Genomic DNA, 14,183 nt, shown 5'->3' with positions numbered 1-14,183 from the left:
GTGGTTCAGTTCAGTTTTAATAAAATATTTCCAAATATTTCTTTATTTAACCTATATAAGGTTAAGATTTAATAATATACGTTTTAAGAATATAGAGTAAAGCTTTATTTTACAGATGAAACCACCCTCGACAACTAGAGTCATCTCTATTTGGAACTTTCCGTTCCACCTTAAATGAGGAAGACGCTGTAGTCCGCCGCCTCATACAGTCGTCTTTAACGTTAAACACTTACAAGAAGACACTACTTGTAGTAAGCTAAGCCTATACCACTTTAAATAAAGAAGCGTTTAAAGCGTTGTTACCTCTCTAAGCGCCCTGCTGCATTAATAAGCGGTTACAAATATCTTTAAAACGCTTTAGCTTCTCTAATGTTGACGCCTGAGCCCAGAGTCAGCAGCAACTCGGTTGCTGGTGGTAACGAGGGCGGGGTCTCAGGCGGGCCTGTTTGATTGACATGAGGTAAGCCACGCCCACTTCGCCTTCCACTGTGCGGTGTTGAAGAGAGAGTAGTTTAATTCTGTAGGGTCAAGCCTGCTCCTCTGTGCTCTCCTTACTGTCAGCCTGTGTTTTTAATGGAGTCCTCTTTAACACGGTGGTGGGACTAAGGTCGGGCAGCGGCAGGTGACTCTTATCTTCAGCCTGGGGCTGTGGAGGTTCATCCTCCTGGGTTTACATCTGATTCTCAAGTTTTGTTTTTCAGGCTGATCATTCTGGATTTATGTACATTTTAATGCAGTGTGGGATTTTGCAGTTTTTCCCCATTTTTCTGAAGGATATTTAAACTTTTATGTTTTTTGCAGTTTGAATTTTTGGAGAGTTTATTCCTTTCTTTGCAGCTCGGAGAGTCTTGGACTTGTGTATGGTCTGGTGTGTGGAGTTCTGTCAGTTCTCAGGCTGATCTGGAGTTCTGACATTGTTTTGAAGACTGTTTAACTGGACTCTTTAACCTCTTCTTGTTTTTGGACACTGATTATCTGGACTTCTTGGTATCCTGTTGATTTGGGATATTGATTGTCTGGACTTCTTGGCCTCTTGCTCTCTGTAAAGGCGTGTTATCGGAGCTCCGTGGGCTGTATTTCTGAACACTTGTTGCTCAACTGTTGTGTTGTTACATGAGCAGAAAGGTTGAGACAGAGGAAACTGTGGCTGCTTGGTGGTGGAGAGGAGAAGGAGGAAGAGAAAGGGTTAAAAGCTGCTCTCATCACTCGATTGCTCTTCATCATCTGCAGGTGAGTGTGATGTCCCTCCTCTTCCTCTTTATCCTCCCGGGGGTTGGCCTCTGACTGCAGCTGTGGGCCTCAGTCCTGAGATGGAGGCTGTTGACTGGGTTACTGACTGTGAGATGCACTTTGTAATTCAACACGGCTCTGGGCAGAGCTCAGGTAAAGGATTTTCCGATCTGTCTAATGTTCTCCTGCTGCTCAGGTTCATGTTGAACTCTCTGGAGTCTTCAGACTCACCATTACACTGAGGTTAATCTTGGGAAAGTGATGTAAACAAAGACTTCATGCGCTAAATGGAGCTTTATTGTTTGGAAGTGTAGCTCAAGCTGAACACTCTAAAACCCCTTTGTCCTCTGTTTAATTTGTGTGTGATTTGTCCTAAAGTCCATGTCTTTTGTGCTGGTTTATGTTTGACAAAGCAGTCAAAGGTTTTTAGAGGTGTTTTTTGTTAATGATTTGTCTGAATTGTCTGTGCTCCTTATAACTCTAACACATGTGGGCGGAGCCAAACTGCTATTGGCCAAATAGGTGGATATATGTAAATGTCTTATTTTTTTGACGTCACAAAAATGGTGAAATCGGAATGGGATATTTTTGCTGATTTATTTCTTTATGGGTTCAGACCTGTAAGGAGTGTGTGTGTGTGTGTGTGTACCCCTTAATAAAAATGCAAATGTAGTTTCCAAAGGTAAATATAAATAAATTCAAAATGATGCCTTTACAGACCAAATAAATAAATATATAAAATTAATAAATTCCAGCAGTATTTGAAGATTAAACCTTGATCCAATTATGAATAATTAGTACAGATCAAAGCATTCATTTAAATGAATGTATTTAATTTAATGCTTGACAGTTTTATTAAAATAAGAATGGAGTTTCACAGTTAGGAACTGAAAGAGGCCTCTGTGTTTTACCACAGTCTACTGATCTACTCCTGTGTGCTGAAATATAACCAGAGAGACTCTTCTGTGGTAAAGAGTAGCTTTAGGAGAATCTAGAGGTTTTTATTTAATTATAAACAAGTAGAAATGTAAAACCTCTCCTTAGAGACACAGACACCCAGTGGATCTCTTTCCACACGGCAGTGATGTGACTCTCTCTGTGTTTGTGTTTTTTAGGACGGGCATTACAGTCACGATCCCTGACAATAACACACACACACACACACACAGGTTTATGGGGGCTTTCATTTGCATAAAACCTCTAATCACTGCAAGAAACGACCTGCACTAGTTCTTTAGAGACTCTTTCACTGAAAGGTGTTCTATGGTTCTACAGTTTATTAGTGAAGGCCTGAGATGTGTGAGTGATGAGGTATGACAAAGATGAAAGGTGTAAAGGTGGCAGAGCTGCTGTAACCGTGTGGGTGACGAGGCGTCAATGTTTTCAGAAAGCTCGGATCATATGACACAGTGGAAAGCTGACTATCGTTCAGGACATCGACAGGTCGAGCGCTGAGGGGGTGCAGGCTGGTGTGAGGACACTCAGTGCATAAAGATCACATCAAATCTGAAGGTGTTTCTAGGTTTTAACTCCAGTCTCAAGCTTAATGCAATGAGGTTGTTTCTCCTAGAACTGACATAACCCTAGAGTTTAAAAAATTACATTTTTGAAGTTTAAAGAATCTCAGCATGGTGTAAAGGTCCTAAAAATCACTCGTACTGTATAACTAAGACTTCCCCAATCACAGCAGCGAGGAGCAGAAGCTCTTTGTTTTTGCTGTTTTCACTCTGTTCTCTTTCTTCTCCATTCTCATTTTCTCTGTTTTTACTCAGGGCTCTTATTTCTCCGCGCTTGTTGTGACTGTTTTGCTGCGTTTAACTTCGTCTTTGTGCTCTCACATAAACGTGAGTTCCAGCGCTGTGATTGGACAGTCTCAGATGAGGGGACGGGGCCATGCTAAAATCTCTGCACTTGACGTCAGAAGCGGAGCTGAGTCAGAACGGCTCGTTTTATCCTGTGTTTTCATGGTTGGAAGGCCCCAGATTCACATATTAATGTCTAATGCCTTGAACAAGGGATTTTATTGTGTAATATATCTCCTCAAATAGTGTGTAGTTATAGGGTTTGATATAAAGACATGCGAGGCACGTGCTTCCAGACCACAGTGACATTGAGGCTTATGGCTTATTACTGGATGTGTTTATAGCCGCAGTTTGATCACAGACTAAAGTTAAAGTCAATTTGTAACTAGTGTACATCTGTTTTCCATCTTCACTGTTTCATGTTTTCCTTGAACTGAGCTACAGTTCTCCAGCTGTATTAATGAGAGAGGAAAACGGTGCACAGCATGGAGGTCATGGTTTACCATAAAAACACAGTAATCAGTCTCCTGCGTGTTCTTTTGGAGTTTCTCTAGGTCAGGTTTGGGGATGGTGGCAGCAAAAGGCAAGGATTGGGGGCCAAATGTACAGTTTGTAGAATCTCTACATGAAAGACTGGAATGAAAAGGGGCTCTGGAGCAGCTGCACATGAGCTTAAGGTCCCAATGCCCAATATGTTAATTGCTAGCGATGAGTAAAATCATCTCCACTGATTCTTCATGTTATGAAACTCCTATGACATCTAGTGGCCTGGATGTGTTAGATTCTGTACAAATGCTGCACTCCATTTGAATGTTGAAGTTTGAGTTGTAGATAGGGAATGTCAGCTGGAACATCCCTAAGTCAGATTTCCTGCCTGGAAAGTCTGGAGGGTCTCACCAACCTAGAGTTCAGAATCCAAGATGGCTGCCTGCCTATCAACAGTGTGTATAGCAGTAGTGTCATACGTTTATTAGTGCTTCTATGTATTTGTCTCTCAGTAAATCAGTTGTACACACAGTACTAATCAGCTGCTATGCGTGAACACGTTTCCATGGTGTTTGGATACTTAAAATATTGTATAAAGTGCTGTTATCAACTGGTGTCACCAACTTTGCCAACCGGCAACAGGCTAATGATGAAAACATAGACATAGAACTTAGGGATTTCTGGTTGTTTAACTGGAACACGGTCTGCTCATGTGTGACTTCATTCCCAGCTCAGACCTCCAACTTATGAGGTCAATTGAACGTGGCATAAACATGACCGCCCTGTGTTGGGGACCCCTTCTGTGGAGCATAAATAGATTCATCCTGGGATGACTAAGCACTCTGATTTTTCGTTTCTTGTGTCTTGCGTTTACCAAACGCAGACTGGACCGCCGTCTTGCTCCGCTGGTCTGTGTCTAGTGGGGAGTTCCTATAATGTCCCTTTTTAATGGACTTATCTTTTTGTGTTTTCCCCCAGTCATGGATGACCCTGAAGCCCCTTACTTGGCCTTTAATGACCTGAACAGTAACGGCAGCTCTCTGTGGTCCGATGTTCTGGCCCAGCAAGAGCAGAGGGAAGTGGAGAGCTTCAGGAGGAAACTCAAATACTTCTTCATGAATCCCTGTGAGAAGTATCGAGCGAGGGGCCGGAAACCCTGGAAACTGATGCTGCAGATCATCAAGATCGCCGTCATCACTGTCCAGGTGGGGGTGTGACTTACCGTAGCATTCGTGAGTGATAATACTCGTTTAAGTTTTATTAATTTTTTAAATGCTAATATCAATATACTGACTTATGTAATGATGTCATGCAGTTACTCATATGGCGCGTGTGTTGACTCAGAGCATCTATTTTGTATTTTATAAAATATCAGATCTTTGTAAATTTTAAAAAATGTTTGAAACAATGATTAATACTCCTAATAAAATAAAGAAATATATTTTTGTAATAAACTAATGAATTTTGTGTGTTTTGTCATATCACGAGTAATATCGCTATCGCAAAATAATGATCCTGAAATATCATGATATTGTTTTAGGGCCATATCGCCCACCGTTACGTCCAGGTCAGATTACACACTGAACAGTGTCCTCCACCTCAGGGCAGGGTTTATACTAGTGTTTTAATTCTGTTTATTAAAAAGAGGTCTCTCTCTGTCTCTCTCTCTCTCTCTCTCACACACACACTGTGTGTGTGTGTGTGTGTGTGTGTCTCTCCTCTGTGTCTCTCCTCTCTGTCTCACACTTTGTGTGTCCTTCTCCTCTCTCTCTCTCTCTCTCACTTTGTCTTTCTCCTCTCTCTCTCCCTGTCTCTCTCACTTCTCTCTCTCTTTGTCTCTCTCTCTCACACACTTTGTCTCTGTCTCACACTTTGTGTGTCTCTCTCTCTCTCTCTCTCTCTCTCTCCCTTCCTCCCTCCAGCTGGTGTCTTTTGGCCTCAGTAATCAGATGGTGGTGAACTTTAAGGAGGAGAATCTGATGGCCTTCAAGCACCTGTTCCTGAAGGACTACACTGGCCAGAGCTCCAACACTTACGCAGTGTACACACAGACCGAGGTCTACACACACCTCTCCTACATTGTACAGCAGGTGAGTGTGTGCAGAGACACCCACACACAGACAATAAGAAAGTATCTGAACGTTTTCTAAGGTGGCGGAGTGGTACGTGAGCTCTGACAGGTGTGTGTTGTGTTTCGTAATCTCCCTCACGGGACACGGCGGAGCTGGGAGATGTTATCGTTCTGATTTATTGGTTGTCACCTGACAGAAATGTGGGCATGTGAACTACACTCAGGCAGGAAACAGTGGCACTGCTTTGTTACTGTGTGACAAAATAACACAGAACATAGTTCAGCATCAGGCAAATGTCAGAGACCACCCTTAAATTATTTATGTTCTTTATGACACACATGACCCAGAAATTTTTTAAATATTATTTTTCCATAAATCTATCTTAGAAGTGTATACCACATTCCACTTTTCCGGATCCAGGTTAATCCTGAACACACTTTGTGCTGTGGAGGTCAGGGCTCTGGAAGGACGTGCCATGGCCCTGAGAAAAAACACCAGCTGCTTTGGTTTCTTGTATTTTCTTTGTTTGTTTCTGTTTCCTTTTCTCAGTGTGGTCTTTTTAAAACTGTACATCCTTTCAGACCCATGGTGTACAGTTGTTCTCACAGCTGCGAATGTATTTGTGTGAGTTTGGAGCCTGATATTGTCCTCACTCTCAAAAGTATGCGAAGTGCTGTTGATCGGCTGGAGTTGGTTTTGTGGAGAATATCAGGTCCTACACCGCAGTCATGGCTCCCATACACCTCTAACTTTTAAGGCTTTCTTGTTGCTGAGGTGGATTACCATTAATATTCATGAAGGGGAATCTGTCACTTTGGCTTTGTACTGAGGGCAGTGTCAGTGGGTGAACAGTGAATGAAAACATTGACCGGTAAAAGAATGTGAACGTAAAACAGTACAGTTTTAACACATGGGGAAAATGGTGTTTACTGTCCCTGTTGTAGTTTCTGAGGCTGCGGAACATAACCGTGGGGAATCATGCGTACGAGAAGGACGGGCATTCCTTCACTCCTCTGCTGATGTGCCAGCAGTTCTACCACAACGGCAGCATCTCTCCCGGGAATGAGACGTTCGAGATTGACGCACAGGTGGAGGAAGGTAGAGGAACCTGTTTAAAAACCAAAGATTCACACGGATCTCTGAGCATCTACAGGAAGGAGCTGAAAACGCAAGGGTCAGTGATTTAGAACCAGATTTACAGGCTCTGGAGGCTCAGCATCAGTTGTAAACAGTTGAGTAAACATCAAACTCACAGCGAACGAGAACAGAATGTTTCATCCTTGAGAATAAAGGATGGTACACAAATAGATTCATGTTGAATATTCTTTTTTTTTTTTTTTCTTAAAGCCACAGAGTTTTTTGAATGTCAAATTGCTGCTAAGAAAGCACCATTGATCAGCTCAGCACTTAATGGTCAGATCAGCAGTGCCAAAGAACAGATGCTAATGCTAGTACCAATAAGCAGATGCTAATGCTAGCTAGCGCCATGCTTGTGATGAGGGGAGAGGGAGGGATATCCTACCCACAGAGAGAGGGGGAGTGTGTACTGTTGAAATCTGCATTTCTACTAGTGATATTTTTCATACTTTTGCGTGTGTTTTAGTTTTTTTTTTTTTTTTTTTTTTTTTTTTTTTTTTTTTTTTTTTTTACCGTTGAAGCAGTAAGGGCCTGTTTTAAGACCTAGCACTTTAGTTTCTGTCTCTGTCAGGTCGTTTTCTGTTATTATCTAAAGCTGTAGAATGCATTAAGGATCAAAGGATTAACAACTGAAATATAGAATTAAGGATGTCTGGACCTTGCTGTATGTTTACTGTGATTTTTACTTTCTTCCTGCTTCTGTAGCTCACTCACAGTTTATGGGTGTGTTTCAGAGTGTCTGGAGATTTACCCCGTCCAGCTACCGTTCACCTCAGAAACCACGGACCTGTCCAACTTCACTCTGCAGTTCAAACGGTAAACAACCACAACCCCAGAGCGCCAATGTCTAAGTCTTTTGATATTAGAGAAGTAACCTATGGCCCACTTTAGAGAATGGCCTTCACATCCTTAAAGGGCCAACAAAGTCAGATCTCCAAGGTCACATACTACTCAGACCTGTGTTTTTAAATAATAATAAATATGAGAGATTGTTGCCACAGAAGCTAAAGCTCTGTCGTCACAAACTAGCCACTGGTCCAGAGGAGGAATGCAGGTTTTATTCAAATCTGTTTAAAGGAAATGGACACAAGCCACATTGAAGTCTGGATTAAAATTGTTTTTAATTAAATATTATTATAAGTATTGAATTCAAAGTAAATAATGTGCCACAGCGTTGTCTATATGTTTATGATTTACACTCTTTTTAAAATCCAGGCTGCTGGAGGTGAACGTTTACTTCACTTTAAAAGCCATTAATCTTCAGACAGTTCAACACCATGAGCTCCCAGACTGCTATGATTTCAGCATCACGGTACATTCTCTCTCTTTCTCTCTCTCTCTCTCTCTCCCTCTCCACTTCCTCTTCTTTTGTTTTGTGTGATTCTTTCTTACCACATTTTTCCAATACCATAAATAGATCTTACTTCTCTGTCAGATCACTTGGCCTTTATTTTGATGTCTGACGTTTTCTATTTTATTTTTAAACCTGAGCTACGAGGCTAATGAAACCCAATGTTTTCTCAGTTAGCATCATGCTAACTTCAGTCCCAAATCTTCAATTTTCCTCAAACTGTGGAGTCGTTAAATAAAGAAGCAATATCATTTTTTTCCAGATTCTTCTTAATGCTAAGAAACAGCTGTTGTACTGCCATCTATTGGCCTATATTTGTGTGTGTAAAAACATGTCTGCTGCTGTTTGGGGAACCTGGTCTTAGGATCATAAACTTATTGATTCAGAAAATGTTTAGTTTGAGTTATTGAGGTGCCATTTAATAAGAACAATGTAAACAACCTGTTTTAGAATATTATTCTGCTGTGCGCTCGGGGTCGCGGTGAACAGCGAGCGACTCATTATCATTTAAAGGAACAGGTGCTGAAAGCGGGCGTTCTGAACAGGGGCTGTTTACACAGGGGGAGAACACTGCTGTGGGGTTTGAACCAAAGCAGCTCACAGACGTTTCATTAAGGCACTGATCCACAGTGGAACACAGTTCTGTTTCTTAAAGTTCTACTCTTCTTCCGGGCACAGATCAAGTTTGACAACAGAGCCCACAGTGGACGTATCAAAGTGGACCTGGACAATGACGTGGACATTAACGAGTGCAGGGACTGGAAAGTCACAGGAGCCTGTGAGTGTTCTCATCATTTGCCGCCTTTTTTTTTTTTTTTTTTTTTTTTTTATTTATTTTTTTTAAATTTCTTCCTTAACCCACACCACACACACATTTGGACAGTTTCCATGGTGTGTTTGATGTAAACACTACCACACTTCTCTAACACCCTCCTGTCATTCCCTCGTGTGTTTTTGTAAGATTCATGATTACTCACGATGACAAAATAAGACTGATAGAGCGTACATCTGAGAGTGTAAAGCTATTTCAAATCTTCAGCAGATTAATATAAGGCTTTATTGATTGAGACTTACACCGATTAAACCGTGTTAATGGCCTGGAACCTAAAATATGTTCTTCTGCTTCCTCTCCACAGCCCCGAAGAACATCTACTACACTGTGCTGTTTGACGTTGTGATCATTCTGACCTGTTTTGCATCTCTGGTGCTCTGCACACGCTCATTGAGCACCGGAGTTAAGCTGCAGTCTGTGAGGATCTTTTTAATTATTTAGCTCTTAATTTCTCTAAGAATATAGTCAGAATATATAGATTTATTACTGTTCGGCTGCTATAGTGTCCAACATGGATGCTAGGATATTGCTAGCTTGTTGCTATGGTATACCAGTTGGTTGCTAGGGTGTTACTAGGCATTTGTAATGGTAGTCTGTGATTGTGATGACACTAGAGGAGTTTAAAGGAAAACAAAGTGGTTAGTTTTCTCATTAGAGCTTAAACGCATCCTCATTCTCTTCCTGTAGGAGTACGCAGCCTTCTTTCTGAGGCATTATGGGAAGCGCGTGTCCTGGTCGGATCGGATGGAGTTCATTAACGGCTGGTACATCCTCATCGTCATCAGTGACATCCTCACCATCACTGGCTCTGTGCTTAAAATCGCCATCCAGCTCAAGGTCTGAGCTGCTTCTCATTTGAAACACTAATGAACTAGCTCTGACTGGTCGTGTATGTGGTGTATTTGTAATGAAATATCGGTTATTAATTATGCCTCAGTTCAGTGGTTGAATTTGAACAGAGTTGATTGAAAGTGATATGATGTCATATTTCTTTAAAAATTGTAAATTAAATTATAAATTTTCTACCCTTTTTTATGGTATCTGTTGTGTAGTGTTAAATATGACAATTGTATTCAATTATTAATAACTTTATTTAACAGAAAATAACCTAAAATTAAGTCATTCAAGTAACAAAAAAATAAATAGAGAAAACAGTGAGTGAGAATTTATTTGTTGCTGCAGAAGACTGATGGCTTTATTCTGTTTTTGAGGATAGTGTTGTATTAATAATCCGTGTGGGTTGTGGTTTAGATTTTAAAGATGGTGAGTTTTATGTTAGTCATCAGGAATAAATGAAAAACATCATAAAAATTAAAATAAAACATGATAAAATGACAGATTACCATTTTATTACCAGGGGCTGACCATTGAATTGCAATTATACCTTACACAATTTATTTTAAACTTTTTATTTTTACACCTCAGTGCATCTCGACCACTGAATTACGCTGACAATGTGGGCCTTTTATTAATGATGTAGGAAGTGAGTGACACACTCAGCCTCTCACGGTGGTTATAAAAGTTTTTGGAAAATGCTGAGAGGAAATTTGTGAAATTAAAAGAAAAATGCTTCTGAACTGAAACCCATTCACAGATTTCTCAAGGTTTTTAAGGTTGTGTGTGTTTGTCTTCCCCTCGCAGGCTCTGACCAGTTATGATGTGTGCAGTATCCTCCTGGGCACTGGAACCATGCTCGTGTGGATTGGAGTCCTGCGGTACATGGGCTACTTCAAAAAATATAATGTAAGCCTCTTTAAAGCCACCTTTAAAAAACACTTTAACAGTGAATCTGTGCTCCGCTGAACTCTGCTTATGGCTGCTATAATGTACACCATGACTCCCTTTTTTGTTTTTTAGATTCTGATCATCACCCTGAGGGCAGCCTTCCCCAATGTGATTCGTTTCTGCTGCTGTGCGTCTATGATCTATCTGGGCTACTGCTTTTGTGGCTGGATCGTCCTGGGCCCTTACCATGAGAAGGCAAGCATTTCCCTCACCACATTATCTCTGTGGGTTCATAAAACTCCAATCAAAGAGAGCATCAAATAGAGCAGTTAGTTTGTAGTTGTGGTGTGTGTAGTAACTCACATTCAAAGAGCTAAAGTTGCATTTCTTTAAGTCTAGAATATTACCTGCTAATACGTTAACTTCATTTATATTTAGTCATTTTCTGCGTGTTTTACTTTTATATAAATATTAATTTTCATCACCTGGTTTTGGCAGAATTTTCAGTCTTTAGTCGTCTCCACTTTTCCACACCGCTACCCCTCCATCACATAGCGCCACCACTGGGAGGGTGAGAACAAGCACATGCTTCCTCTGAGACATATGTCCACCGCTGCTTCTTTTTACACTGCTACTAGTGCAACTTCACCAGACAGCGCATGGGCAAGTGGTGGAGGAGAATGGCGACTGCCCAGGTCCATTACATCAGCAAAACCAATTGTGATCTCTAAGGACTCCCAGGCTCTGAGATCTTCTGGGATTTCTAAATATATGTCAAACTGTACTGAAAATTTCACTTAAAAACTGATTTTATATCATACTTTTAATAGGAAAAGTATGCTAATATATGGTAGAATATACAAAAAAAAAAAATAAAATAATGTTATTATTAGAGTGTGGCTCTGTGTGCTGTACTCTGGACTTCCAGAACCAGAGCAGGGCATTTTCCTTCCCATCTCTGATTAATATATTATCTTCAATTCTGTCATTTTAAAGTGTATTTTTAATGGGCCTAATTTTTCTTTTCTTCCCCCTCTCTTCTCAGTTCCGTTCTCTGAACACGGTAACCGAGTGCCTCTTCTCTCTGATTAACGGCGACGACATGTTCGCCACCTTTAAGAACATGCAGCAGAAGAGCTACCTGGTGTGGCTGTTCAGTCGCGTCTACCTCTACACGTTCGTCTCGCTCTTCATCTACATGGTGCTCAGCCTCTTCATCACGTTAATCACTGACACCTACGAGACCATCAAGGTAACCAAGGTCTTCATAGATGAGGCCCTCTCAGACACCAGTCTCCCTTTTTCAGTTACAGTTTCCAATAGATAAAACACCACCGTACAAGCCATTTACCTAAAAATATATATATTTACTTTAATTTTGTTTGCCACATGATGAAATGCTATTAGCTACTTAGCATGTTTTATGTGACCTGTGAGTATAGAAAACAGTCAGCACCGGACACTTATAAAACCCCTTATGGTGATGTGAGAATGTTGTGACAGCCATTTAATGTCTGAAGAATTTTTTTTTCAGGCTTGTACCTGAAAACCTTTTTGTTTTTGGCCTATGAACAGCACGTTTACCAGTTTTTATTGTGCTCTGGATGTATTCATCTACAGCCAAAGTTGTCACAATTGTTCAAATAATTTTAGTGGATAGAACCTGAGGCGATTTCATCAATGAGGCAGTTGTTTCTGTTGTGTTTTCAGCAGCAGCAGTTGGATGGTGAACCCGTCTCTGAGCTGCAAGCCTTTATTTCAGAATGTAAAGACCTCCCTAACTCTGGCTGCTACAGAGTGGAAGACAGATCTCCCCCCTGCTTCTGCTGCATTCGGAGGTGAGCTGCTGCTCTTTTTAAAATTATATTAAAATACTTCTATTTTAAAGAACCACTGTGATTGGTCACAGCCTGAACGTGTCTAAGAGGATAAAATGATGAGATCTCCACTGTGTAAAGTTGAGTAACAGTCATATTTATGATAAAATACCTGGCCAAAGAGGTCTAATGGTATAATACGTTGCTTTAGTTTTTTTGAGAGTCCCAATATGGCAGTATTTTTGGCGATTATTCCCTCTCACAATGAGCAATTTGAAGGTTCTCCACAAGGTGGCGCCTGTTGTGCTCAAGCTGCTTTGTTTTCTTTGCGTCCATGACACTCGAGGTAGAGTTAACATTGATAGCAACTGAGTTAAAAATGTTAGCTTTACTAACTTTTCTAATTCATCTTTTCTACTGAAACTTTTGTTAAAATTCGAGACATTTTTCTGTTAGATTGTGCCATTTACTTTTGTGTAACACTGTGACATATTAAATTCTCCTGGAATACCACTGTTAATCTGAACAAGTTAGTGGTCAGATGAATAAATCCACCGCTGTTTTGTTGTGTTTCTGTTTTAGGCCCAACGACTTGCACGAGAGACTGGAGTGTTAAAGCCGAACTGCACTTACCTTCTTATAAAAATGGATTAGTCCAGTGATTCAAAGTCCTGGTCCTGGAGTAGCCCCTGTCCTTCACATTTCAAATGAAGAATGAGTGTACAACATTTAATCAGCTCCTCTGGATACTCTGAAGAACAGGGAGAGAGTGGGCAAACAATGTCAGGACTCCCTTGTTTTGGGTGGTGGACTATCCTCAGCGCTGCAGTGTCACTGACTTGGTGGTGTGTCTGGCGCTGGTATGAGTGGATCAGACACAGCAGTGCTGCTCGAGTTTTCTGCAGGGGTCCAGAGGAAAAACAGGGTGAAGGGAGTCAGTGGAGCTGAGAGAATGGACAGTGAGTGTAGAATATTAGTGTGAGATGACTTTTAACCAAGCGGTGCAATTAATGTTTGCAGGACAGGGGTTGCTCTGTGAGGGTTGGGTTTTTCTGGGGTCTTCAGGGTTGAGCTGTTTACATGTAAAAGACATTCATGCAGAGAACACAAAGGAATGTTCTCTCTGGAAGAGTTAAATTGTTTGTAAGTCATTGTGAGTTGTGAAATGCACTTAATTTTGCAGATGTTAATATAATATGCACTAAAGAAATGCCTAAATAAATGTTTGTTACTTCGCTACCGGCTGATTCTCAATGTATACTTCATTTCCACTTACAGAAACACTGTTTACCTTCAAAATTACTGCTTGATGTGGAGAATAGGGCCGACACAGAGGAAAAACACTGTAATATTTCAGTGGTTTCTCCTAGACAACAAATGGAAAGACAAATAACACTTAAGCACAAGTCTCCTACTGCTCAAATGTGTCTCCGGAGACTAAGACCTTGTTAATCCTGAGGGTATCTCCTCTGGAGTTTTAGTGGAGATCTCAGTAAATCACAAAGTGCTCAGATTTGCCAGATGAGCTTAACCCTACTCACCTTTTTATTGTTCCTCCTGAGGAATTTTACTAGACTCACTTTTGTCTCCTGAGCCATTACAGAGCAACTATGAGCAATCCATTTTTTCTGGGGGCTGTGTAAGGTCTAGTTTTCACTCTTGCTTTTACCTCTGTTCTAATGCTGTTTACCAGGTGTTTACCCTGCTTTGGCAGTCAGGTTACTAGTTCAG

At 40.8% G+C, this 14,183-nt stretch overlaps 2 protein-coding genes across 5 annotated transcripts in view; one reads left to right on the top strand and one right to left on the bottom strand.

Moving 5' to 3' along the window:
• The window catches only part of dnai3 (dynein axonemal intermediate chain 3), a 30,408-nt gene extending 29,878 nt beyond the window's left edge, over positions 1-530 (bottom strand). For both annotated transcript variants that reach the window (XM_066672809.1, XM_066672810.1), the window contains exon 1: positions 304-530. The gene's annotated coding sequence lies outside the window, so the exon portion shown is untranslated. The remainder of the gene's footprint in view (positions 1-303) is intronic.
• mcoln3b (mucolipin TRP cation channel 3b) lies at positions 530-13,688 on the top strand. 3 transcript variants are annotated; one of them, XM_066672817.1, is made up of 14 exons: positions 530-1,230; positions 4,497-4,723; positions 5,441-5,608; positions 6,535-6,688; positions 7,462-7,543; positions 7,943-8,039; positions 8,757-8,856; positions 9,215-9,327; positions 9,598-9,747; positions 10,552-10,653; positions 10,768-10,890; positions 11,681-11,887; positions 12,346-12,473; positions 13,035-13,688. In XM_066672817.1, the coding sequence occupies exons 2-14, from the start codon at positions 4,499-4,501 to the stop codon at positions 13,066-13,068; spliced, it is 1,683 nt and encodes a 560-aa protein (XP_066528914.1). In that variant the 5' UTR covers positions 530-1,230; positions 4,497-4,498; the 3' UTR covers positions 13,069-13,688. The 3 variants fall into 3 exon arrangements, with proteins under 3 accessions (XP_066528914.1, XP_066528913.1, XP_066528912.1); XM_066672816.1 differs by lacking the exon at positions 530-1,230 and adding an exon at positions 1,263-1,383 and having other exon boundaries at positions 12,349-12,473; XM_066672815.1 differs by lacking the exon at positions 530-1,230 and adding an exon at positions 1,263-1,383.
• The last annotated feature ends 495 nt before the right edge of the window (positions 13,689-14,183 follow it).

The sequence above is a fragment of the Hoplias malabaricus genome, chromosome 5 (assembly GCF_029633855.1).
Source record: "Hoplias malabaricus isolate fHopMal1 chromosome 5, fHopMal1.hap1, whole genome shotgun sequence".
Taxonomy (NCBI): Eukaryota; Metazoa; Chordata; class Actinopteri; order Characiformes; family Erythrinidae; genus Hoplias; species Hoplias malabaricus.
Note: the sequence above shows the minus strand (reverse complement) of the source record. Positions and strands in the feature narration are given on the sequence as shown.